The 27007-nt window shown below is 36.2% G+C and overlaps 1 protein-coding gene across 2 annotated transcripts in view; it reads right to left on the reverse strand.

The window, feature by feature from the left end:
* The window catches only part of LOC126106641 (speckle-type POZ protein-like), a 69948-nt gene that overhangs the window by 3647 nt on the left and 39294 nt on the right, over positions 1–27007 (reverse strand). The window contains exons 2-3 of one of the 2 annotated variants that reach the window (XM_049912996.1): positions 25108–25294; positions 22695–22766 (exon numbers count right to left, since the gene is read on the reverse strand). In XM_049912996.1, coding sequence (XP_049768953.1) covers positions 22695–22725 — 31 coding nt within the window. In that variant the 5' untranslated portion in view covers positions 22726–22766; positions 25108–25294. The remainder of the gene's footprint in view (positions 1–22694; positions 22767–25107; positions 25295–27007) is intronic. The other variant, XM_049912997.1, reaches the window with a different exon arrangement.

Here is a 27007-nt window from a genome sequence, read left to right on the forward strand (position 1 = left end):
TCTTAGCAAATCTACTGCCGTGACAAATGTGCTTCGTCTGACATTCACAGTTTGTTAATAAACTACTCGTCCTCAATTTTATTTTGAAGCATTAATTCACAGAGTTGTCGTCAAATGACATGACCATTGGATTTCAGCTCCTGGACGATCTGCAAATTATACGGGATGACATTGCAAATCCTGCAGTTTCATTCTTCGAGCACTTGAAATATTCGTCTGTTAGATTCTGAGTGAACTTCTTATGACAGCATCTCGAACATTTTGGATATTGTCTGGTATTCGAACAGTTTGCACAAGGCCTGGAGGTTCCTTTTCCGTTGCCAAATCAGTTTCCTCGAAATTACATACCCATGTTTTCGTTGCATGTGCTGCTGGAACACGATCGTGGCGTCCTAAATGAAAATATGGGGGATTTCTCTACGTGCCCCTCCACAGTGTCGTTGTTCTTGTAAAACGCATCGATCGCAAATGTACGTTACACACCACTCCAAGCATTCATGATAACTAAATAGCAAGATGTCGTTGACAGGCTGGCATACGTTATTCAGTCCTACCAATCGCCCACGGCTACCAACACAACTTTCAAAATATCTCATTTCTTTGAATCACCCGTACATCTCCATGGTATGCCTGCATTCCAAGATGACAGCAGCCATCTCTGCAGAGCTGCAAGCTTGCGTTTCTGGTTCCACCAACACTCAATCAGTCTATCGCTTTTCGAGTGGCCCGCTAAATCACCTGATCTTAACTCTAGAAAAAAAGTCTGCGACTCTTTTGTGGCAGTAGGTGTAAATTTAACACAACATCTTCGCAATTTTATAGCTGAACGGATTTACTTATGGATGAGTGGCTTCAGGTGGAATTGGCATTCGTGTAGAAACTTGTAGAGTCTCTTCCTCACTGAATTAAGGTCATCTTGCACACGGCGCTTTTCTCGGGACCCATTCTTGCTAGAGCGCTTCCGACAATGGAAGATTAGTACTGCCATCTACAGAGCGCTCTCTCAAACTTCACGGCACCATCGAGTGAACGTCTTAACGTGAAGAACATATTTGTGTTTTTGTGCAGGGTGAGTACTTTTTGTTACTCAAGTATCGAAGCTCCTAGGAAGGATACCTTTTAGAAATGAGACCAGATAAATATACATTCGTTTACAGGAGATTATTCTAGTTTGCAAGGTGCATTTTTATAATTCTAAAGCCTAAAAGCTACTGCTGTAATTTAGAACGTAATGAAAGATGGTAATGGGACACACTTACGCAGTTCTGTTCGGGCACGTTTGCACACTATTTTCACTGCCATCTAACTGTTACCTGAAGGCACAGGGGAATAAAAGGAAGAACTTGCTAAAAAAATCTATTTGAATGTAATGAATCTCATGCAGAAATAAGTAGTTCTATGAGAGAAAAGACTGATGAGGGCAAGAAATTTCTACATGCAAGAACAAGGAAAAACTTGGATAGGCCTACTCTAAAGGTCATCATTAGTGTTCTGCCCAAAGGCAGGTTTTCACGTGTTTTACTCTCCATTCTCTCCTGCCTCCTGCCATTCTCTTCTGGCCCACGTAATTTCCACTTCCCTTTACGTCGTCTACCATTCTTGTACGTCCTCCTTCCTCTCAATCTACACTAGTCCTTTCAAAGTGTCTGTTGGCAAGCACTCCTGTCTCAACGAATGTCCCACCCCATTCTTTTTCTTTTTTCTTGTCCGCCCCCTTAGCTGAGTGGTCACCGCATCTGACTACCCCACTTAGAGAGGTGGCACAGTGGTTAGCACACTGGACTCGCATTTGAGAGGACGGTGGTTCAAACCCACGTCCGGCCGTCCTGATTTAGGTTTTCAGTGATTTCCCTATATCACTTTATATCACCTCAGGAAAATTCCGGAATTTTCCCCTTGGATCGGCATGGCCGATTTCCTTCCACATCCTTACCTCATTCTATGGGACTGATGAACTCGCTGCTTGGTCCCTGCCCCCAGATCAACCAACTAATCTGACTGCTATGCAGCAGACCGGGATTTGATTCTCAGCTGGGTCAGAGTTTTTCTCCGCTCGGGGACTGGACATTATGTTCTCCTCATCATTTCATCATCATCAACATGCAAGTCACCCAATGTGTTGTTAAGTGAAAAGATTTGCAACTCGGCTGGCGTACCTCCCCAGATGGCAACTCTGGACCATCAATGATATTGGATCATTTCATTTCATTCCTTTCTCTTATAGCCTGCAGCAATTTGATGAAGAGGGTAAGAGGATGAAAATTGTCTTTGTAATTACCGCTTCAGACAATACAACCAGTCAAAAACATATCAAGTATGAAACTTCCTGGCAGATTAAAACTGTGTGCCCGACCGAGACTCGAACTCGGGACCTTTGCCTTTCGCGGGCAAGTGCTCTACCATCTGAGCTACCGAAGCACGACTCACGCCCGGTGCTCACAGCTTTACTTCTGCCAGTTGTGAACACAGGGCGTGAGTCGTGCTTCGGTAGCTCAGATGGTAGGGCACTTGCCCGCGAAAGGCAAAGGTCCCGAGTGCGAGTCTCGGTCGGGCACACAGTTTTAATCTGCCAGGAAGTCCAGGAAGTTTCATATCAGCGCACACTCCGCTGCAGAGTGAAAATCTCATTCTGGCATATCAAGTATGTCCATAGTTGTAAAAAGGTGGGCCCAAGATGATTCTGTCACAGAAAGCACACACACACACACACACACACACACACACACACACACACGTATATATATATATATATATATATATATATATATATATATATGTATATATATATATATATATATATATATATATATATATATACAGGCCCTGATGGACACACACACACACACACACACACACACACACACACATATATATATATATATATATATATATACAGGGTGCTAGCTTGAAGTAGGAAACTAGGAAACCAGATGGCGCTATGGTTGGCCCACTAGATGGCGCTGCCATAGGTCAAACAGGTATCAACTGCGTTGTTTTAAATAGGAACCCCCATTTTTTATTACACATTCGTGTAGTACATAAAGAAATATGAATGTTTTAGTTGGACCACTTCTTTCGCTTTGTGATAGATGGCGCTGTAGTAGTCACAACATATGGCTCACAATTTTAGACGAACAGTTGGTAACAGGTAGGTTTTCTAAATTAAAGTACAGAACGTAGGTACATATGAACATTTTATTTCGGTTGTTCCAATGTGATACATGTACCTTTGTGAACTTACCATTTCTGAGAACACATGCTGTTACAGCGTGATTACCTATAAATACCTCATTAATGCAATAAATGCTCATAATTATGTCAATCAACCTCAATGCAATTGGCGATATGTGTAAAGACATTCCTCTCATCAGGGAATAGTTCGTCTTCTGTAATGTTCGCACATGCATTAACAATGCGCTGACGCATGTTGTCAGGCGTTGTCAGTGGATCACGATAGCAAATATCCTTCAACTTTCCCCACAGAAAGAAATTCGGGGACGTCAGATCCGGTGAACGTGCTTCGACGACCAATCCACCTGTCATGAAACATGCTATTCAATATCGCTTGAACCACACGCGAACTATGTGCCGGACATCCATCATGTTGGAAGTACATCGCCATTCTGTCATGCAGTGAAACACCTTGTAGTAACATAGGTAGAACATTACGTAGGAAATCAGCATACATTCACCATTTAGATTGCCATCGATAAAATGGGGGCCAATTATCCTTCCCCCCATAATGCCGCACCATATATTAACCCGCCAAGGTTGCAATGTTCCACTTGTCGCAGCCATTGTGGATTTTCCGTTGCCCAATAATGCATATCATGCCGGTTCACGGTACCGCTGTTGGTACACAACGTTCATAGTCGTCACCGTGCAATTCCTGGTGCATAGAAATATGGTACGGGTGCAATCGATGTTGATGTAGCATTCTCAACAACGAAGTTTTTGAGATTCCCGATTCTCGCGCAGTTTGTCTGCTACTGATGTGCGGATCATCTGCGACAGCGGCTAAAACACATACTTGGGCATCATCATTTGCTGAAGGTCGTGGTTGACGTTTCACATTTGGCTGAACACTTCCTGTTTCCTTAAATAACGTAACTATCCGGCGAAGGGTCCGGACACTTGGATGATGTCGTTCAGGATACCGAGCAGTATACATAACACACGCCCGTTGGGCATTTTGATCACAATAGCCATACATCAGCACGATATCGTCCTTTTCCGCAATTGGTAAACGGCTCATTTTAAGACGGGTAATGTATCACGAAGCAAATACCGTCCGAACTGGCAGAATGTTACGTGATACCACGTACCTATACGTTTGTGGCTATTACAGCGCCATCCATCAGAAAGAGAAAAAAGTGGTCCAACTAAAACATCCATATTACTTTACGTACTACACGAATATATAATAAAAAAATGGGGGTTCCTATGTAAAAGAACGCAGCTGATATCCGTTTGACATATGGCAGCGCCATCCAGCGGGCCAACCAGAGCGCCATCTGGCTTCCCCTTTCAAGTTAGACAAGTTTCGTTCTTTGTAGTTTCTTTGTTTGACGCTTATTTCGTGAGATATTTGGCCCCGTCACTACCAATGGACCACTCTGTATAGTGTGTGTGTGTGTGTGTGTGTGTGTGTGTGTGTGTGTCCTTCAGGACCTGTGCACTTCGCGAATGAGAGCCAACATAGGAGGAAAACCAGCATCTGTCGTAAGTTTTTAATCCATTTAACGCACTAATAGTATTAAAAATTTACAACCGATGCTGCCCTTTCTTCTATCTGTTTAATGCTTTTAATGTATTAAAAACTTACGCCCGTGCTGACCTTCGTTCCATCTTGGATCACCTTACAGTTTGTGTGCATAAACTACAATTCAGACAGTGATGATGGGTAAGCATTTAACATTCATACTTATATGTGGACCATGTTATGATAACAAATGGAAGTAGGTCCAAAACTTGTTTCCTGCCAGTAAAATTGCTGGAAGAAACACTGCCATTTTGTTTTCAGAAAATAAAACGTATTTCGAAAATATTAGCAATGTGTTTTGTTTATTCATAATTGTGTTCTATTATATGCATAAACATGTCTCCATAGTCGGGTTAACGTACCGATGTGTGGGGCACGTTCACGTAGTCGACTTGATTCTAGATAAGACTTTTTTCCAGTCTGAAATGTAACGTTGCTGATTTACATCTACATCTACATCTACATTTATACTCCGCAAGCCACCTAACGGTGTGTGGTAGAGGGCGTTTTACGTGCCACTGTCATTACCTCCCTTTCCTGTTCCAGTCGCGTATGGTTCGCAGGAAGAACGACTGCCAGAAAGCCTCCGTGCGCGCTCGAATCTCTCTAATTTTACATTCGTCATCTCCTCGGGAGGTATAAGTAGGGGGAAGCAATAAACTCGATACCTCATCCAGAAACGCACCCTCTCGAAACCTGGCGAGCAAGCTACACCGCGATGTAGAGCACCTCTCTGGTAGAGTCTGCCACTTGAATTTGTTAAACATCTCTGTAACGCTATCACGCATACCAAGTGACCCTGTGACGAAACGCGCCACTCTTCTTTGGTTCTTCTCTGTCTCCTCTGTCAACCCGAACCAGTACGGATCCCACACTAATGAGCAGTATTTAAGTATAGGTTGAACGAGTGCTTTGTAAGCCACCTCCTTTGTTGATGGACTACATTTTCTAAGGACTCTCCCAATGAATTTCGACCTGGCACCCACCTTACCAATAATTAATTTTATATGATCATTCCACTTCAAATCGTTCCGTATGCATACTCCCAGATATTTTACAGAAGTAACTGCCACCAGTGTTTGTTCCACTATCATATAATCATACAATAAAGGAACCTTCTTTCTATGTATTCGCAATACATTACATTTAAGGGTCAGTTGCCACTCCCTGCACCAAGTGTCTATCCGCTGCAGATCTTCCTACATTTCGCTGCAATTTTCTAATGCTGCAACTTCTCTGTATACTACAGCATCATTCGCGAAAAGCTGCATTGGAACTTCTGACACTATGTACTACTTCATTTATATATATTGTGAAAATTAATGGTCCCATATCATTCCCCTGTGGCACACCAGAGGTTACTTTAACGTCTGTAGACGTCTCTCCATTGAGAACAACATGCTGTGTTCTGTTTGCTAAAAACTCTTCAACCCAGCCACACAGCTGGTCTGATAATCCGTAGGCTCTTACTTTGTTTATCAGGCGACAGTGCGGAACTATATCGAACACGTTCCGGAAGTCAAGGAAAATAGCATCTACCTGGGACCCTATATCTAATATTTTCTGGGTGTCATGAACAAATAAAGCGAGTTGGGTCTCACACGATCGCTGTTTCCGGAATCCATGTTGATTCCTACAGAGTAGATTCTGGGTTTCCAAAAATGACATGATACGTGAGCAAAGATTATGTTATAAAATTCTACAACAGATCGATGTCAGAGATATAGGCCTGTAGTTTTGCGCATCTGCTCGGCGACCCTTCTTGAAAACTGGAACTACCGTTGCTCTTTTCCAATCATTTTGAACCTTCCGTTCCTCTATAGACTTGCGGTACACGGCCGTTAGAAGGGGGGCAAGTTCTTTCACGTACTCGGTGTAGATTCGAATTGGTATCCCGTGAGGTCCAGTGGTCTTTCCTCTGTTGAGTGATTACAGTTGCTTTCCTATTCCTCGGAAACTTATTTCGATGTCAGCAATTTTTTCGTTTGTGCGAGAATTTAGAGAAGGAACTACAGTGCGGTCTTTCTCTGTGAAACAGCTTTGGAGAAAGGTGTTTAGTATTTCAGTTTTATGCGTGTCATCCTCTGTTTCAATGCCATTATCTTCCTAGAGTGTCTGGATATATTGTTTCGATCCACTTACTGATATAACGTAAGACCAGAATTTCCTAGGTTATTCTGTCAAGTCGGTACACAGAATTTTACTTTCGAATTCACTGAACACTTCACGCATAGCCCTCCTTACGCTAACTTTGACAACGCTTAGCTTTTGTTTGTCTGAGTGGTTGTGGCTGCGTTTAAATTTGCAGTGAAGCTCTCTTTGCTTTCGTAGTAGTTTCCTAACTTTGTTGTTGAACCACGGTGGGTTTTTCCCCTTCCTCACAGTTTTCCTCGGCACGTACCTGTCTAAAACGCATTTTATGATTGCCTTGAACTTTTTCCGTAAACACTCAACATTGTCAGTGTTGGAACAGAACTTTTCGTTTTGATCTGTTAGGTAGTCTGAAATCTGCCTCCTATTACTCTTGCTAAACAGATAAACCTCCCTCCCTTCTTTTATATTCCTATTTACTTCCATATTCAGGGGTGCTGCAACGGCCTTATGATCACTGATTCCCTGTTCTGCGCTTACAGAGTCGTCAAGTTCAGGTCTGTTTGTTACCAGTAAGTCCAAGATGTTATCTCCACGAGTCGGTTCTCTTTTGAATAATCTTCCTCATACATCTTGGAACAGCGAGAAACATGGTAAAGGGTTAGTTAATTGGGTTTTAAATAATGTACCAATGCTTGAAATACATCTACCAGGATTTAATTACTGTGGGCCATTTACTAACCTTGAAGAAAGAGTAGCACGTGGTGATCCAGGAATAAATCCATTAGATGAAGCTTGTAAACAGCATGATATTGCTTATCATGTTCATAAAGATTTAGAAAAAAGACATGAAGCCGATAAAGAACTTCACTTAGCAGCAAAAGAATGAATGCATGCAAGTGATGCTTCATGAGGAGAAAAAGTTGCAGCAACAGCAGTTAGAGGAACAATGTATGGAAAACGAAAAATTAGGAATGGCATGCAGTCCTCAGCCTGCTTCAGCTAGGACTGGCTTAGGCGTGGATGACAATAGATGGGGAATATAAAAATTTCATCTTATTAAACTTTTAATCTATATAAATGAAGAATTTTATTATTGATTATACTTTGCTACCTAGTGGCAAGACTAAACAAAAATAAATTAAAATAAAGTTAAATAATGAACAATTAAATGCAATTGAACCATTTTTGACTGATGTTCAAAAGAGAAAAAAAGAAAAGAACGTTGGTGGAAATTTACTTGTTACTTTAGCTATTGCTGTTCTGAAAAAAATTCTTGAATATCTAACAAGAAAGAAAGAAGGTAAAGGACCAACACAGCATGAAGGTGGATTTCCTCCATTATTATTAGCTGTATTACCATATCTAGCAACAATTGATTCACTTGCTGGAGGATCTGCAGCAGTTGCAAATGCAGTCATAAACAAGAAAAAAGCTGATAAAGAATTAGAAGAACAGACTAAGACATAATCAAGCAATTGAGAACAAAGCTGGAACTGGAATAAAGAAAGCAAAAAAAATTGCAAAAATTGATTGATAAATATCCTAATGCATTAAGTAATTTCGACATAGAAAAACTTGCTAAACTACTGAAAATCAAACACTTTTTTAGTGTGTATGTGATTGATGAATTACTGCATCATACAAAAGAACATGAATATGGAATAGTTAATTTAGATACATCTGATCAGATTGGTACTCATTGGATTTGTTATTATAAAGATAAAAATTTATAATTTGTTTTCGATTAATTTGGTGTTGATATACCAACACAACTCGTTAACTATTTAGGAAAAAATGAACTATACTACAATACAGAAAGAAAACAAAATTCTTATGAAGTAATTTGTGGTCATTTGTGTCTATTTGTTTTGAAATTGTTATGTGGGAATTGTAAGTTTAAGGAAATTTTGGATTTAATAAATGAAAATTTTTGGAAATAAAATAGGTCGAACTGAAGGGCTTAGCGCACCAGTGTTCAACCTAGAAAAAATTGAAGAAAATATGATTAAGCAATTTTGATTATCAATAGACCCAAAGATAGCCAATGCAATCAAACAATTCCAGAAAGAATTTAATGCTATTTTTAAAGTAAATAGAGGTTATTTTGGCTTTGAAGGTAGAAGACTTGCGAATGTAAATGATCCAGTTGATGCAAAAGATGCAGCAAACAAGCATTATTTCGTTAGTGAGTTTGTGTCAGATGAAGCTGACTTTCTATTAAAAGTTGTTACAAAACCTGAATATGCAAGCATTCTAACACAGTTCAATAATTATTTTACCAAAAAAGAAGTAGAAGAAGCTTTTTCAGATTATTTCTCATAACAGATTTGACTCCATACTTAGAACAGTTAAGTAATCTGGAAGATAAATTATATGATAAACAAATATTCGAATTTACATTTATGATAGGGGGTGAGCACAAAACGCACAATTTCGAGTACAATTTCATGTTTAAAAGAATTATTGTTGTTGGTGAGAATATAAATAGAACCTTGAATTTTGATGACTTTGATATTACAGTAAGTGTGGCTAATAAGCTATACCAAATAAATATTAATAATCAATCTATAAAGGTACACAAATCAAATTTTCTAACTGTAAGATTGAAAGATTCTGTAAAACAGTTCCAGCTGATGTGAATACAATTGAGTTTGGTGAAATAATTTAAAGTTTAATCAATTTTATCTCTATGTAAATGAATAACCACACTTCACATTATTCCTTAAGGATTATCACATTCAGTGTTTGAAGTGTTAAAAATGTACTGAGACACATAATCCACACAGAGTAACAACTAAAAATGGTAGGCAAAGAATTGAAGGTCTTTGCACAGTTTGTAAAAAGAAGAAAAGTGAATTTGTGAAAAAAATTTTGCTACGTAAGCCAGTGAGAAATAATTTTACATGAATAAATGTAGTTTCTCTTGGTACAGATGATTTATGGCAAGTTGACTTAGTCAAAATGGGTTCATGCAAGTTAAAAGGAATTTCAAAAATAAACAAAGGATATAATTATTTATTGACTGTTATTTATGTCTTTTCGAAATTTGCTTGAGCTGTTCCAGTTAAAGATAAAATAGGTAAGAATGTGGCTATTGCATTCGACATTATTTTCAAAATTAAAAAGCCAAAAAGTTTACAAACAGATAATGGTAAAGAATTCTATAACAAAGAATTTCAAGAATTGATGAAGAAATACAATATTTATCATTATTCAACTTTTTCAGAATTAAAAGCATCTGTTTTTGAAAGATTTAACAGAATACTTAAAGAAAAGATGTGGAAGAAATTTGATCTTGAAGGAAATTACAAATGGATCGATCTAGTTTCGAATGTAGTTAGTGAATAGAATAACACAGTTCATCAAACTATTAAAATGGAACCAATTAAAGTTAGTGACAAAAATTTAAAAATTGGTAACGTGTCTAATGAAAAAGCTAAGTTTAAAAAAGGAGATAAAGTTAGGGTCAGTAAACTTAAAGGACTTTTTGAAAAAGGATATACTGCCAATCGGTCAACAGAAATTTTTGAAATTCAAAATGTGATTCGTTCTAATCCAATCACATATAAACTGAAAGATATTGAGGGTAATTTTTATGAGCAATAGCTACAGTGAAACGAAATATCCAGATGTGTATCTCATTGAAAAAGTTATGAGAAAGAAAGAAGATAAAGTTTATGATAAGTGGTTGGGCTTTGATAATTCGTACAACAGTTGGGTAAATAAAGATAAAGAAATAGTTGGTGATTGACACTATTGTATTGTTGTATATTTATGGTTGTGCTACACAACAGCACCTATTTTTTTAATAAATTTTTAATTAAAATTTTTCTATTAAATGTTCCAAACTGTGCGAATGAGGAAACTGGCACTTTCATTCTTTCTATCTGTATGTTATTGTATGATGATATAATATCTACTTTCATACATCAATTAACTGATGAAAGTAAATTATTTCTATGATCTCAATGGAGATGAAATTTGTATTGCTTATGAATATTACAAGCAACAGCACTAGCTGAAGCATTAGAAAGGAGCCCCCTTTAATATTCTCTAAAACTTGTGTATAGTTATTCAAAGTGTTAAAATAATTTCGATAGAAAACAATTCTCAAATTTTCTTTCATTTGTTGATATAAATTTATTAATTTGGCACATAATCAATTCTTAAAATTTGTTCACTGTTTTGATGCATATTCCTGATTATATTCATTTTCCTTTGTACATTTTTTAATTGTGCTTACATGACATATTATTCATAATTTAAATTATATAATCTTAAAACAACAATAGCTGGTCTTATATTTTCATTGTTTGCTTGAGGAAGAACATGTAGTAATAGTGTATCTATTTCTCTGTTTCCTTTGTTTATTACTTCAGAAGTCATATTAACTATTTCCCTCAAATCTTCAATATGTTTTTTATCCAATTCACATATTTCTTGTAAATATTTTATTTGGTATTTATAAGCATCAATCTTCCTTTTTTTTCAATCTTATATTCACCATGTTCGCAAATTGCTGGTATAACTTCATGTGTAACCCATTTTCTGAATGCTTTTACTTCTTCTTTTTTTGATTTTAATATTAGGCAATATAATCGTGATTCATTAATAAATATAGTTTTTATGTCAATATTTTGGACACCTTGTTGTACGGTGTCTATAAATCTTTGTTTATCTTCATCATCCACATGTTTTTTAATAGCATCCCTAGATTATTATAGTCTAATATTCCAGCAACATCTATAGCTTTAAACCATGGTTCACTATTTCCATCAATAATTACTAGAATATTTTGGTTGTTATAGGGAAGCTTATTATTCTTTAGATCAATAAGTGCCTCAATGTATACAGAATTAAAATACATTAGTAAATTAAAATTTTGCAGCAGTGACAGTTAAAATTTCATCATAAATATTTTTTCTCTTTTCATTTACTTCATCAACAATATTGTTGGATTGGTCACATAATTTCCCAACAAAGTAAGATAGACTGTTGAAGGGCATATTGTATATTTCTTTTCTTTTATCTACTCTGTGTACACGAAAAATAAATATTAAGCATTTGCTCTATTAATTTATAGTCAGTACATTTATATTTTCTTACATAAAATATTTTATCATATTTAGTCTACCACTATAATAGCTTGATAATATTTTTGAAAGATGATTTTCAGATAATACACCACCAACTTTAATATAATTTTTCTTGGCATACTGCTCGGATGTGGCAATGTGTATTCTTCATGTATCAATGTATCCACTACATCAGATATTATTTATTTTAATTGTAAACATTCTTTTTCCTTTTCTTTCAATTCTTGATCATGTGCTTTTATTTCTATTGCTTATTGTTCAATAACTTTTTGAGATTTCTCTTTTTCAACAGATGTTGTGTAATTAAGATAGTTAACTAATATATCCTCATTTGTTATATAATAATCTTTAATTTCATTAGCGACTTTGGTATATAAACTCATGATGAGTTTCTTGAAGTTTTGCACAGGCAAACAATTCCATGTCTTTTTAGCTAAATTGTGAGGAGCTAACGATTTTATTTCATTTTGGATGTATTCGTACTCTGAAGCAAGAGGATCATCATGTCTGATCACTTTGTTTTCAAGGCTATAATTTTACAAAGATTCAAGTAGAAGATTTTTTATTATTTATAATTTTACATGGTCCAGGAGCACGGACCCTGAAATTCCATAGTGAATGAAGTGTAAAATGTCATTTGTTATCATTCTTTTTATTATACAAAGGAACCCAAATGTCATTGAACCACATTCCCAAATTTAATTTGTACTTCCTTTCTTGAAGGAATTCGAAAATGTTCAGTTCTGAACTAGCGGCAAGTGCCATTTATATAGAATGAAAATACATTAATAAATTAAAATTTTTCTTTTTAACAGCAGGCATCAGATTTTTCATTACCTCTTAAGGAATCGTTCACCTTTAAATCTTCAAACATTTTACTGTCAGCATCCATCATGGCCTGTTAATTATTCATATGTCAGCAATTTCTTTAAAAGTGTGTCATTAAAGATTACAATTTCCTTTTTGTGAAATAAAAAACACACAGTAGAAATGCTAGTGACAGAAGGAAAATTAAGAATGTAAAAACTTTATCTATACAGCTATCAAGCCCACAGCATGAAAAAGGATTCATTTATTAAGGAAAAAAATTTAATTGTTAATGAAAATTTTATCTAAATAAATGGAAGTGCACAAGAAGTGTAAAAAATGCGAAGTGGAGAAGTCAGTTGATAAATATGCGAAGGATAAGCTTTCATATGCCTGTAAAGAATGTACTAGAATCCTTTATAGAAAAGTATATGATAATATAAAAAAGTCCTATGGCAATGTTTAAAGATATGAAGGATTTTCTTCATTTTTACAAACAACAACAACAACAAGAGTTAAATAGAGAACAACATTGTATGAAATGTATTGGCAGTAAAGAAATTAAAGATCTTGGCTATTTTTAATTAAGTAATTCATCTAGGGACAAACTTGCAAGTAGATGCAAGACTTGTCAACTAGAAAATAGGCAAAACAATAGTGTGTAAGTGTAGAAAAAAAGTAGTTAAAAGACATCTCAAAAAACATTTAGAAACAAATAGTCACATCGAAGATGAAAATTCTCTTTTTTTGCAAAGATAATAAAATTTAAGGCTCTCTCAGAGATTTCACAGTCACTCCACTGTGTAATTATTGCAGAAGGAATAATTTACAAGTACATAACAGATTTAGAAAAGATGATTTAATTAATTTAATTGTTTTGAATAATTTACCACTGCCCATTTTTCAAACTTTAATGAAAATTTTTCTATAGTAAAACATAGTAAAATGGATGCATCGCTGAGAGATTTCACAGTTGCTCAACTTCGTGATTATTTGCAATAATAATAAAAGGATCATATTATCAACTTAATCATTTCAAATAATTTATCAGGTCCTACAAGAACTCTCAAAAATCTGGAAGTAAGTGAATTCAAAGCTAAAGCAAAAGTCTTGGCATTAGAGGATACACTACATTAAAGAAATCAGAATTAATTATTGGATTACGAGAGTTTAAATTCCACCAAGATGCATTCCAAAAGACTATATTAAGATCAAAGAGTGTACGCAACATAAATTACTTTTACAGATTTGATGATGATATTACTGAAAAGTCTCATCTACCAAGAAAGGAAAAAATAGTCAGGTTAGATCAAATTTACCCATTTAGTAACAAAATATTTGTACAAGAAAAGGAAGCTGAGTCAACTAAAAAGCATTTATTTGAGATTAAAGAAATTAAATCGAAATTTAATGAAAAATTTAAAGTGTGCTCTGTTGACTGTAAAATTGTCTTTAACAATGCTAACATTGCCAAACTCGATACTTTTAGTGAGAAAACAGATATACAACGAAAGCACTCAATTCGATGGTGGATGTTGCTGAAAAGAGAACCAATTCCAGGAAAGAAGATAAGTTGAATATAACAGTCAATAACCCAAAAATGTTTCATCCAATTTCTACAGGTTGTAATGCATCGAATAATACTCGAGAATCTGTTAAAGTTTTGTGGAATAAAATGAGGGACATCTTAACATCTGATGAGACTGTTGATATAGCAGAAACATCGTTTAATACTCAGATGATAGGAATTCCTAGAGGCCAAGGTGGTAATGGCAAAAAAATAATAAATATAGCTGAAGACTAAAAGACTAAGAGATGTATCATAAGAATTAATAACAATGATAATCTTTGCTGTCCTAGAGCTGTAATTGTGGCTTTGACATACCAAACAAATAATATTTTGGGAAGAGAAGGCACTGATAATGAAATTAAGAAAATCAGAGTAGGAGACAAATACGAATTGCAGAATCAGTTGGGTGAATACGATGAAGAAGGATTACTTTAGATGATATTAAAAAGTTGAAGAATTGTTGGATATCCAAATAAATGTTGTATATGCAGAAAATTTCAATGCAGTGGATCTCAGAAAGATATAAAGATTTATCTGTACAAAGATCACAATCATTTTGGTGTAATTAACAGTATGACTGCTTACTTGGTATTTTCATATTTATATGATAAATGCAAGAAAGCTTATCACAACAAGGATGCTCACAGATGTAAAATAGAAACGTGTGCGTATTCTGCAAATGTACAGAACATAAAAGTGAAGAAAATAAGATTTATTCTGAGAAATGCAATATATACTGTTATAATGAAGAATACTTGAACAATCACCACGAAGTATGTCATACAGCTTACAAGTGTGAAGAATGTCAAAACATTTGTTTAAGATCTAAAGAACATAAATGTGGCTTTGAACTTCGCAGAAATTGTAAACAAGTAGTGGAAATTGGATATCATAAATGTTATATGCAACATGTACTGCAAAAAGGTGGTATCTGTGAAAGATTTGGTGAGGAATTTATACTGCAAAGTTGTCCAAATTGTAATGAAGAAGGTTGGTATGTTAACGGAGAATTCAAAGATTTTTATATTTACCAGTGCTTCGAATGTAATAAAATAGTTGGTGACAAAGAGTTTAAAAGTTGTAAAAAAGGCTTTCCAAAGAAAGTGAATTGTAGCTATATTGAGAGATACATGTGGTTTGGTTATGAAGCAACTCAAATATGTCGTAATTGTTCATAATTTTAAAGGTGGTACTGTTTATAAATTTAAGACAAATGATGAATTCTGTTGGTGGATGATATTTAAAAAGAACAGTTATGACACATTCATAGCTCACTATGCAAAAGGTTACGATTCACAATTCATTTTGAAGTATTGTGTTGAAAATACAGTAAGGCCATACAACATTTACACAGGAACTAAACTGATGCTGTTGGAGATCAAACAGTTGGGCATAACAATTATAGAGAGCAGTAATTTTGTACAAGATCCACTTAGTAGTTTTCGAAAAACATTTGATTTGAAAGAATTGAAGAAAGCGTACTTCTCACATTTCTTCAATAAGCCAGAAAATGAAAACTACATAGGAGCGATTTCTGATACTGATTATTTCTGTGTTGACACTATGAAGCCAAAAGATAAAGAAGCATTTCTGAAATGGCACAGCTCTAGAGTTAAAGAAAATTATGTGTTCAATATGAAGAAAGAAATTAACAAGTACTGTAATTCTGATGTAGATATATTAAGAAGAGGTTGCTTGGAATTAAGAAATAGTTTTTAGAGATAGCTTACATTGATCCATTCTGTTATTTAACTATCGCTGGAGTTTGCATGGCTATTTACAGATCTAAATATTTACCTGAAAATACAATCGCTGTATTGGATAAAGAACAGAAGGAGAATTACAGTAAACAATCGATAGCTTGGTTGAATAGTTAAAATAATAGCAACATTCAAAATGCTCTTAATTGTGGAGAAGTAAGAGTTGCTGGAGTAAAAGTAGATGGATTTGATAAAGAAACTAATACTGTTTACCAATACCATGGTTGTTATTGGCATGGATGTAAAAAATGTTTCAAAAGTGAAACGATTAACAATAAAAATAAGGAGATGATGGATGATCTTTATCAAAAGACTTTAACAGGAAGTGCAGAAGTACGAAATGCTGGATACAATTTAGTGGAAATATGGGAATGTGATTGGCTGAACTCAGCAGAGTATAGAAGGCTTAAGAAATTAAAGCAATTGCCTGAAATTGTTGAACTGTTGAATACAAGAAATGCTTTTTATGGTGGATGAACAAATGTAATAAAATTAAGAGCTAAAGCAGGGGGTATTAGCATAAAAATAAAATATATTGATGTATGTAGTCTTTATCCTACTGTGTAATTTCATGACTTTTATCCTGAATAACATCTGAGAAAAATATATAGACCAAGATATTATTCTGCAAATTGATATGACTTAATTAAATGTAAATTATTGGCTCCTAGAGGATTGTATCACCCTGTTTTGACTGTACATATGCAGATCGATAGAAATGAAAAACTGTTGTTTCCTTTGTGTGTCAGATGTGCTGAAGAACAAGTAAGTACATGCAATCACAGTGATGAAGAAAGAAGTTTTATTGGAACTTGGACGACTGATGAAGTTAAGAAAGCTGTAGAAAAAAGGTATGAAGTTTTAGATGTGTATGAAGTTTAGGATTTTAAAAGTAAAAGCAATATTCTGTTTAAAAATTATGTGAAAGATTTTCTGAAGATAAAATTAGAAACTAGTGCACATAATTTTGTAAGTGATGAAGAATACATCAAAAGCATTAAAGAAAAATTGGATATTAACTTAGATCATGACAGGATAAAGGAAAATCCAGGAAAACAAGCTGTTGCCAAGATATGTCTTAATTCATTATGGGAGAAATTGCACAGCAAAGTATGAGTCAAACTGAATATGTAACAGATTTTTATAAGATACTGCTGGATGACCGATTAGATAATTCAGATTTAAATTTTATTACATAGCAGATGGTTCACATGAGGCACAATTTCAAGGATTATTACGTGGAAAATAATGCTGCTATGAAGGTATTTTCATAGCTGCGTTCACTACATCAAATGCAAGGCTTAGATTGTGTGATATGCTAGACAAACTAGCAGAATCTGTTGCATATTTTGAAACAGATTCTGTCATATATATTAATAATGATAAAAAAATACTGTGGAAACAGGTTGTATGCTAGGTAAATGGACTACTGAATTAGGAAACAATTGGGTTACAGACTGGGCTTCAACAGGTGCAAAAAGTTATTGAAGAAAATGACAGAAAAACAGTTCAAGGTGAAAGGATTCACATTAAATTACAAGAATATTCAAAAGTGGAATGGTGAATCAATTATAAGGCTAATAGAAAGTGAAGTAAAAGAAAAGATACAATTAGAATACAATCAGATAACTAGAGATGTTGATACTAAAAATCTGGTTAACAAACAGGTTAAGAAAGAATTTTCGTTTCAGTATGATAATTGTTCTAGAAAATTATGGTACAATGTGTTATGGTTACTGAAAATTATTTATTATATAACAAATTTTAATAACCTTAAAATTTTAATCTTGTTAAATTTTTAATCTATATCTTCTACTGTAAATAAAAGCTTCACAATACATTCCTTATACAAATAGAATAAATTAGTTAGTTGCATTTTGCTGTATTCTATATTGTCTAACTTTTTGGTTATAGAGTGATAAATTTTTAAAAATAATGAATAGGCTTTAATGTAATTTTGTAATTTTGCATGTAAATTATTAATTGGCAAATTAGAATCCACTATTTGCTTTACAGTCATAGAAAAGAGAGAATCCGAATTTTCTATATCAGTTTCCTCATAGCTATCAAAGTACTTTTCATCTTCTTCTCCATAAATTCTCTTTAATACACTAACACGTTCAGTATAATTCTGATTTCTCAAGTGTTCTATAATTAATGATCGTTTAAAATATTCCTTGCAAATATTACACTCAACTTGTTTCTCTCTTGGATTATTGCTTCTTTCAACAAAGATGTCAAACTGTAATTTATCCCACACATTAGTCATATTTATAAAGATTAAAAATTTAAAAGATTATAAAAATTTTGTTCTATATAAATGGAGACTCTACTGAAGAAGCTCAATAATGATAGAAGTTCTAATCTGTTTAAAAGATTAGTGAGCTTGAGGTAATGAGTGGTATTACATTACTGATTGTGAACATTTAAAAACTGGGCAGGGGGAGAAAATTTCTCTCGAGCTCGATAATAAGTTTATAATTTTTTTGCCAGAAAGGTTCAATAAAATAATAAGTAATAGGTCACTTTTTAAAGATGGTGATATTACACTAAAGTATAAAGGAATGAAGAGAACTAAAAATAATGATAATGAGTTTCATGGTCTGGAGTTAGTTGTGTAGCTGCAGAATTTGATCAGAAATTTTTATTTTTTTGTGGATGTATTAGCTTGCATCTATTTATAAAAAAATATTAGTAACTAGGTGGCTAGTGTGCTCAACCTAACTGTTTACAAGAAAATGAAAAACATATTAAATTACCTGCAAGAGCACCCAATCCGCCAACTTACTACTAAAATCATAGGTACAAAGAAGGTAACAGTGAAGAAACCATGGGTAAGAGAAGGAATACTTGATTTGATTGATGAAAGGAGGAAGTACAAAAGTGTTCCAGGAAACTCAGGAATGCAGGAATACAAGTCGTTGGGGAACGAAATAATAGGAAGTGCAAGGAAGCTAAGAATAAATGGCTGCATGGAGAATGTGAAGACATCGAAAAAGATATGATTTCCGGAAGGACATACATACCGGAAATTCAAAACAACCTTTGGTGACATTGAAAGCAACGATGGTAACATTAAGAATGCAACGGGAATTCCACTGCTAATTGCAGAGGAGAGAGCGGATAGTTGAAAAGAATACATTTAAAGCCTCTATGAGGGGGAAGATCCGCATGATGTGATAGAATAGGAAACAGGAGTCGATTCAGAAGAGATAGGGGATCCAGTACAAGAATCATAATTTAAAAGAGCTTTCGAGGACTTTAAGATCAAATAAGGCAGAATGGATAAATAACATTCCATCAGAATTTCTAAAATCACTGGAGGAAATGGCAGCAAAATGGCTTTTCACTTTGGTGTGTAGAATGTATGAGTCTGGCGACATACTAATCTGACTTCAGAAAAATATCATCCACACAACTCCAAAGAGTGCAAGAGCTGACACGTGCGATAATTGTCGCACAATCGGCTTAACAGCTCATGCACCTAAGTTGCTGACAAGAATAATATACATAGGAATGGAAAAGAAAATTGAGGGTGTGCTATATGAGGATCAGTTTGGCTTTAGAAAAGACAAAAGCACGAGAGAGGCAATTCTGACATTGCGACTGATAATGGAAGCAAGACTAAAGAAAATTCACAATACGTTCATAGGATTTGTCGACCTGGAAAAGGCATTCGACAATGTATAATGGTGCAAGATGTTCCAAACTATGAGAAAAATAGGGGTAAGCTATAGGGAGAGACAGTTTATATACACTATGTATAAGAGCCAAGAGGGAATAATAAGTATGGACGACCAAGAACGAAATGCTCAGTTTAAAAAGGGTGTAAGACAGGGATGTTGTCTTTCCCCCCTACTGTTCAATCTGTGCATCGAAGGCTCAATGATGGAAATAAAAAGAAGGTTCTAGAGTGGAATTAAAATTCAAGGCGAAAGGATATCGATGATACGACTCGCTGATGACATTGCTACCCTGAGTGAAGGTGAAGAAGAATTACATGATATGCTGAATGGATTGAACGATTTAATAGGTACACAGTATGGACTGACAGTAAATCGAAGAAAGACGAAGGTAATGAAAAGTAGCAGAAATGAGAACAGCGAGACAATATCAGAATCGATGGTCACGAAGTAGATGAAGTTAAGGAATACTGCTACCTATGCAGTAAAATAACGAGTGACGGACAGAGCAAGGAGGACGTAGAAAGCAGACTAGCAATGGCAGAAAGGGCATTGCTGGCCAAGAGCAGTCTACTAGCATCAAACATAGGCCTTAATTTGAGGAATAAATTTCTGAGTATGTACAACTGGAGTGCAACATTGTATGGTAGTGAAACATGGACTGTGGGAAAACGGGAACAGGAGAGAACCGAAGCGTTTGAGACGTGGTGTTGAAGACAAATATTGAAAATTGGGTGGACTGATAAAGTAAGGAATGAGGAGGTTCTGTACAGAATCGGAGAGGATAGGAATATGTGGAAAACACTGATGAGAAGAAGGGACAGGATGATAGGACACCTGTTAAGACATGAGGGAATGATTTCCATGGTACTAGAGGGAACTGTAGAGGGCAAAAACTGTAGAGGATGACAGAGATTAAAATATATACAGCAAATAATTGAGGACGTAGGTTCTGAGATGATGAAGAGTTTGGCACAGGAGAGGAATTCGTGGCAGGCCTATCAAACCAGTCAGAAGACTGATGACAAAAAAAAGGACAGTGCGACTAAACTTGGCGTTGATGGGCTATGACAGGAGTCGAGACCCAGTTTCAGTTGGTAAGAGATGATGGTAGGCTTTGAGTGTGGTGCAGACCCCACAAAGCTATGAACCCAAGTTGTCAACAAGGCACTGTGCAAGTTGGTGGTGGCTCCATAATGATGTTAATAGTGTAGGTTGTGTTTACATGGAATTGACAGGGTTCTCTGATCAACAGAACCGATCACAGCTGAGAATGCCTACGTTTAACTATTTGGAGATCATTTGCAGCCATTCATGCACTTCGTGTTTCCAAAGAAAGAACGATTATTTATGGATGGCAAAGTGCCATGTCATTGCTTTGAAGAAAATTATGGACAGTTCTAGCAAACGACTGGATCACCCAGATCATCCAATATAAACCCCAGTGAACATTTATGAGACATATTCGAGAGGTCAGTTCGTATGCAAACTTTGCACCCGCAGCACTTCCGCAGTTATGGACTCAATATTTCTGCAGGGCACTTCCAACGACGTTTGGAATCCATGCCACGTCGAGTTGCGACACGACACTGGGAGAAAGGAGGTCCAACATGGTATTAGCAGGTATTCCATGACTTTTGCCACCTCAGTCTCTTGTGATCGGTCAACTATTCCGATTGACTACTAGAGATAGAGTAAGAGTTCAAACTGAATTGAATATGGAAGGAAACCTATTGTAAATATTTATGCTTCAATACTGAATTCTAAAACATAAAAAACATCTTTGTTTCTCCCAAAGTCGCAGTGTCCTAATATATCATGCAAATCAAAGTTTATCGTCACTAAAGGTTATAGAGCTTTAGTGTCAAGGTAAACGCTTCTTCAGTGATCTCTATATGTTTTAATAAATCATAAATTTACACTTTATTCCATACTCAATTAGTGCATATGATTACCAAAAAGAGTCCAGCTAATTTGAAGCAGATGAGGTGTTTGCATCTCTTCTTTTACCTTCTACACACTCCATCTAGTAAAATATGGTTCCAGCATCCAACTTACTTTTAGGCCAGGAGACGATATACGTGAAATGACGTTGTATGTACGTCAGAAGGAGGAGTGAATATATATCTAGACTTGTTCTCTGCAAGCCCATATGGCGTGTGCTTAGCATATCAAAATCACTTTCTCCCTTTTTATTCCATTCATGAATGGCACAACGGAAGAAAAATTGCTGGTACTCTTTTTATGGATTTCTTTAACCTTAGAGTCGCAATCTGCACATAAGATACATGCTGGAGAGTTAATATGCTTCTGACGCGAATGGGAAATGAGCTCTCCGAATTTTGCTAATCCATCAGACATGCACATCATTGTTCACGTAACGCCTGTCCCCACAGTTTGTTGAGCTTTTCAGTGACACTCTCACAGTGGCAAAACGAATCTGTGATCATAATCATTCTGCAGAAGCTAAAACATGCATAACATATATGTGCCTCAGTTCCTATATCACCAGCGAAAAATGGGTTGATCAGTATCCTATAGAAAGCCATAAAAACACAAAAATAAGGATGTAAAACGCTTGCACTGCACAAAAGTGACTGTAGAAGCAAGACACTGTAAACACATATATTTACTATGAGCTACAGAAGCCAGATAGTCAAATGAAACATGCTTGTAGACTTATACAATGCTTGTAGACTTTGACAGATAGTCAAATGAAACATGCTTGTAGACTTGAACAACAAAGAAAGTGATGTAGCATCTATACACTTGCAGTTTTACTATACACTTTTAGTTTTCACTGGAACAAAAAGCCAGTGCTCTGTACACATATTTCATGAAGCCACAATTTCAATGTAAAAAATAATAGATCTTCAGATTTTTAGAGAATTTCTGGAGTAAGATATATGATAAACAACGTACATGTTTGGTGAATAGAGCTTCTCACATTCATTCTTTCAGTATAGGTGACACACGGTGGACGGACAATTAGTCCTGCAAAAAAAAAAAGAAAATTAAAAACAATCCACTGACCAGAAAACTTGATTGTTTATACATTAAGCGGAGAAGAAATATAAAAGTAAATAGCATGACTGAAAGAACAAAAGAACAAAAACAAATTTCACCAAACCATAATAACAGAAAAAACTACACTTCTGTTCTACCAGTGCGAATAAATTACCTGAACAATTGGCCAGAAATACAGGATTACTTATTATACTAAAGAAGCTATAATACCACAGTGTAGGATTAAACACGGAAATTAATTTCAAATATTGGGAATCAAACAAAAACCATAAGAAGTAATTCATTTTTATCTAGCAGCAAAATAAAATGATTAGAATCATGACACTAATAAATTTCATTTGGATAAAAAGTCAAAGGAAAAATATTGCTCACAATGTATTGATGACTCACAATATGTTTTGACAGTGATGTTCCTATCTTCAGATGTAAAACGTACCAATCCAATGACAAATTACATAGTACAAAATCTGTAACATTAATTATCTGCAACTGTTAACATAATACCCTATCTGATCAAAAGTATATGGACCCCACTATTTAATTCGAAAGAGGCCATAAGATGAAACTTCCTGGCAGATTAAAAGTGTGTGCCCGACCGAGACTCGAACTTGTGACCTTTGACTTTCACGGGCAAGTGCTCTACCATCTGAGCTACCGAAGCACGACTCACGCTCGGTACTCACAGCTTTACTTCTGCCAGTATCTCGTCTCCTACCTTCCAAACTTTACAGAAGCTCTCCTGCAAGTTCGAGTCTCAGTTGGGCACACAGTTTTAATCTGCCAGGAAGTTTCATATCAGCACACACTCCACTGCAGAGTGAAAATCTCATTCCAGGCCATAAGATGTTACAAGAGTCTGACACGTCATTACAAAAGGAGTTCTCAGTAGAGAAGCAGTGGCAGGAGAATGGGTCGGTCAGGTGATTTCAGTGATTTTGAATGTGGACTAGTCACTGGATGTTACCGAAGTAGCAAAATTTTCAGGAACATTTCAATCCTTCCAAGGCTGCCTGAGTCTACTGTGGGTGATGTGAAGTGGAAACACGAAGAAACCACCAAAGCTAAACAAACTCCTGGGGACCTCACGTAGAGATGGACGTCCATTGAGCATTGTGAAGACTGGTTGTAAAACAATCGCATGAAATCGGCAGAGATAACCATTTGTGAGTTCCAAAGTGCCACAAAACAGTCCAGGTAACACAATGACCATGTGTGGGGAGTTCAAAAATGGGGTACAATGATGGAGCTAGACATTCCTGAAGTCAAAACTAACACTGTCACTGTGGAGCAAAGAGGGTCGCCACTGGAAAGCACATGACTGGAAACTAGTGACCTGGAGTATGAATCACGTTATACCCTGTTTCAATCCTGAGGAGATGTTTGAGGTTCACGAATGCCTGTAGTAAAGAGGAGATCTTGTTGCAGGACGAGGATGTTTGTCAAGGTTAAGATGTCGTCCCCTTATTGCAATCGCTGAACGCGGAAGGATATGAATACATTTTAAGGCGTTATGTACTGCGTACTGTAGACTAACAGTTCAGGCATGATGACTATTTGGCATTGTGCTTTGGTGACAAGCCAAACTGTCAGAAAGCAGTATCTGTGAGGCAATGTTTTCTGGACAATAACGTTACTGAAGTGGACTCACATGCCCAGATGATGATGATGATTGATACATGATTCGTTAATCGTAACTCACTTACACACCATACCTTAAATACCATAAAAGAGGAAGAGGGATGGAATCATGGTTGGTAGTCACAATTCATAATTAAGACAGTTTACTGGCAATACCACTTTTAAAAAAATTGACAACTACAAATTGTGGACAAGCCACTAGATAAAACTTTGCAAATCAAATAGAGTTTGAAACTCAGCATACTGAGTACTCTAACAAACAATTCCAAATTAAGAAAACAGGGTTACTGACAAACTTGATAACTTCAAACACCAATATATTACTTCCCTCAAAATAGATATAATGAAAAATAATAACCCTTTAACTTTAGATATAATGAAAACAATTACAGGTAAAGGGTGACTTAAGAACACTTGAACACTTGTGCCAGCTAAGATGCCATTACATAACATGATAGAACCACTTAAATAAAAAAAAACTTCAACAGAAACACTGATCTTTAAAAAATAAATGTTTAAGTGCTCAGACGTGTTAAAAAAATTACTAGAAAAAGCTGCACAAGAAACTCAGCAGATGCTATGCAGTTCAAGGTTTAGCCAGTTGCCAGTCCCTAATATTTAAGAAAATATGTTCATATACAAACAGGTTACATACAATATATATATCTACCTGCTTAACCCGCCTTGACGGAAGGAAGGTAAATACTAAACTTTGGAAGGCGATATGTAAACAACTCTGGTTGTGACCAAGTTCTTAAACACTGCCATGCCTAGAACTCGGATGACATTTAACTCCCCAACAAGGCGCTGGCACAATCAAAAGTTTCTGCCCGAATCACAAAGACATTCCAATAACTCTGAAACATAGAAATGCTCGGCAGAACCTTTGAATCACTTACACATGGACAACTGTATTAATAGAGTGCAGGCTTTTAAAACGGCAACATAAAATCATTTGATTGCAAGAGACACAAAGCACTGAAAAAATTTTCAAATAACAGCCACCATTTAACTAGGACACCTGAACTCTTCCACACTGTCTTAAGGTTCGACTATGAAAGTCTCACCATAATAATGAAGTTTAAAATCTCTGAGTGCATCAGTGAACAAACACAATTACGACGACTTACTCCATATCAGGTACACAATACGAGGGAGCGGGTTCCACAGCTTCACCGCTTCCCTTCAAATTTGGTTCCCAGCGAAGTCATAGAACTTGTATCTCCAAGCTGAACATGTCGGCAAAACGCCCAACCAATTTCACACCGCAACGTGTAACGGTCATCACGCACATTGAGCAGCAGTAGGCACTCGTCTCCCCGCGAATGTCACGAGATCTCGACGGTTATCCGTCGAAGACTATCAACCAACTCGCTTCACCCGCCAACCCTGAAGATATGACACTCGAAAGCAAAGATGACTTAGCTCAACCACAATCGATCTCAGCGATACACGAACAAAATAACAGTGGCACCAGTTCGCCACGGCTCAATGATAATGACTTGGTTTGTGGGGTGCTCAACTGCTTGGTTATTAGCGCCTGTACAATATCCCGATATTTACGCATTCCAGACTCGCCACTTCCACGAATGATGACGAAATGATGCAGACAACACAAACACCCTGTCCCCGAGCGGAGATAATCCCCGACACGACCGAGAATCGATCCCGGGTCCCCGTGATCCAGAGGCAGCAGCGCTAGCCACTAGACATGTCCAGAGTCCCGACTGGAAACCAATGGAACAGATTTTTTGGTAAGTTAGAGCATCGACTCTACTCGAGACCCCAGCGTCCAATATCACTACCTCCTCTAGTTTCGGCTCTTGAGCAAACATGGGCTGTTATTCGTCCACAAAGATTCAGACGCCTCATCGAATGTGTCCCAAGCAGAGATGAAGCCAGAATCAAGGCGAATGGTGGATATATTCTACAGAGTGAGTATCTAACTATTGCCACCAAGAATAACTCTTCCGCACCGTCTTAAGGTTCGACTATGAAAGTCTCACCATAATAATGAAGTTTAAAATCTCTGAGTGCATCGGTGAACAAACACAGAAGTTGCATGGGACAATGGGGGCCAAAATATGACGTTGGTTTTTTGTTGCTAGGTGGGGTCGCTTCAGAGATATGAAGGTCAACTTTCTTTTAGAAAAATGGGATAGTATAGTTTGGTACTTATCTTCTGATAGCGTCTATCGAGAGAAATCCAATGATGTGTAACAGTAAGGTCTTTGAAGGTCAGTGAAGGTCAAAAAGATGGCATGAACGTCCATTTACAGAAGGTGTTCGAAATTATGACCATTGGTATCAATGCAGTGCTGCAATATTCTTATCATGGATTGAGTAGTACTCCTTATCACTGCGGAACCGATCGAAGCACATGCTCTGACAATTCTCTCTCCTACATCGTGCAAATAGTAAACATTCTACGAATACGGCGTATCCATGTAACGTGCCTTTGACATGTAAACACCACTCGACGGTTTAGCAATACAACAACACTAATGGGAACGGTAAGACTACCAAATGTGAATGATGTATTCCTTCGAAGAACAAGTTTATATGGTTCT

Source organism: Schistocerca cancellata, chromosome 10 (genome assembly GCF_023864275.1).
Source record: "Schistocerca cancellata isolate TAMUIC-IGC-003103 chromosome 10, iqSchCanc2.1, whole genome shotgun sequence".
In the NCBI taxonomy this organism is placed as follows: domain Eukaryota; kingdom Metazoa; phylum Arthropoda; class Insecta; order Orthoptera; family Acrididae; genus Schistocerca; species Schistocerca cancellata.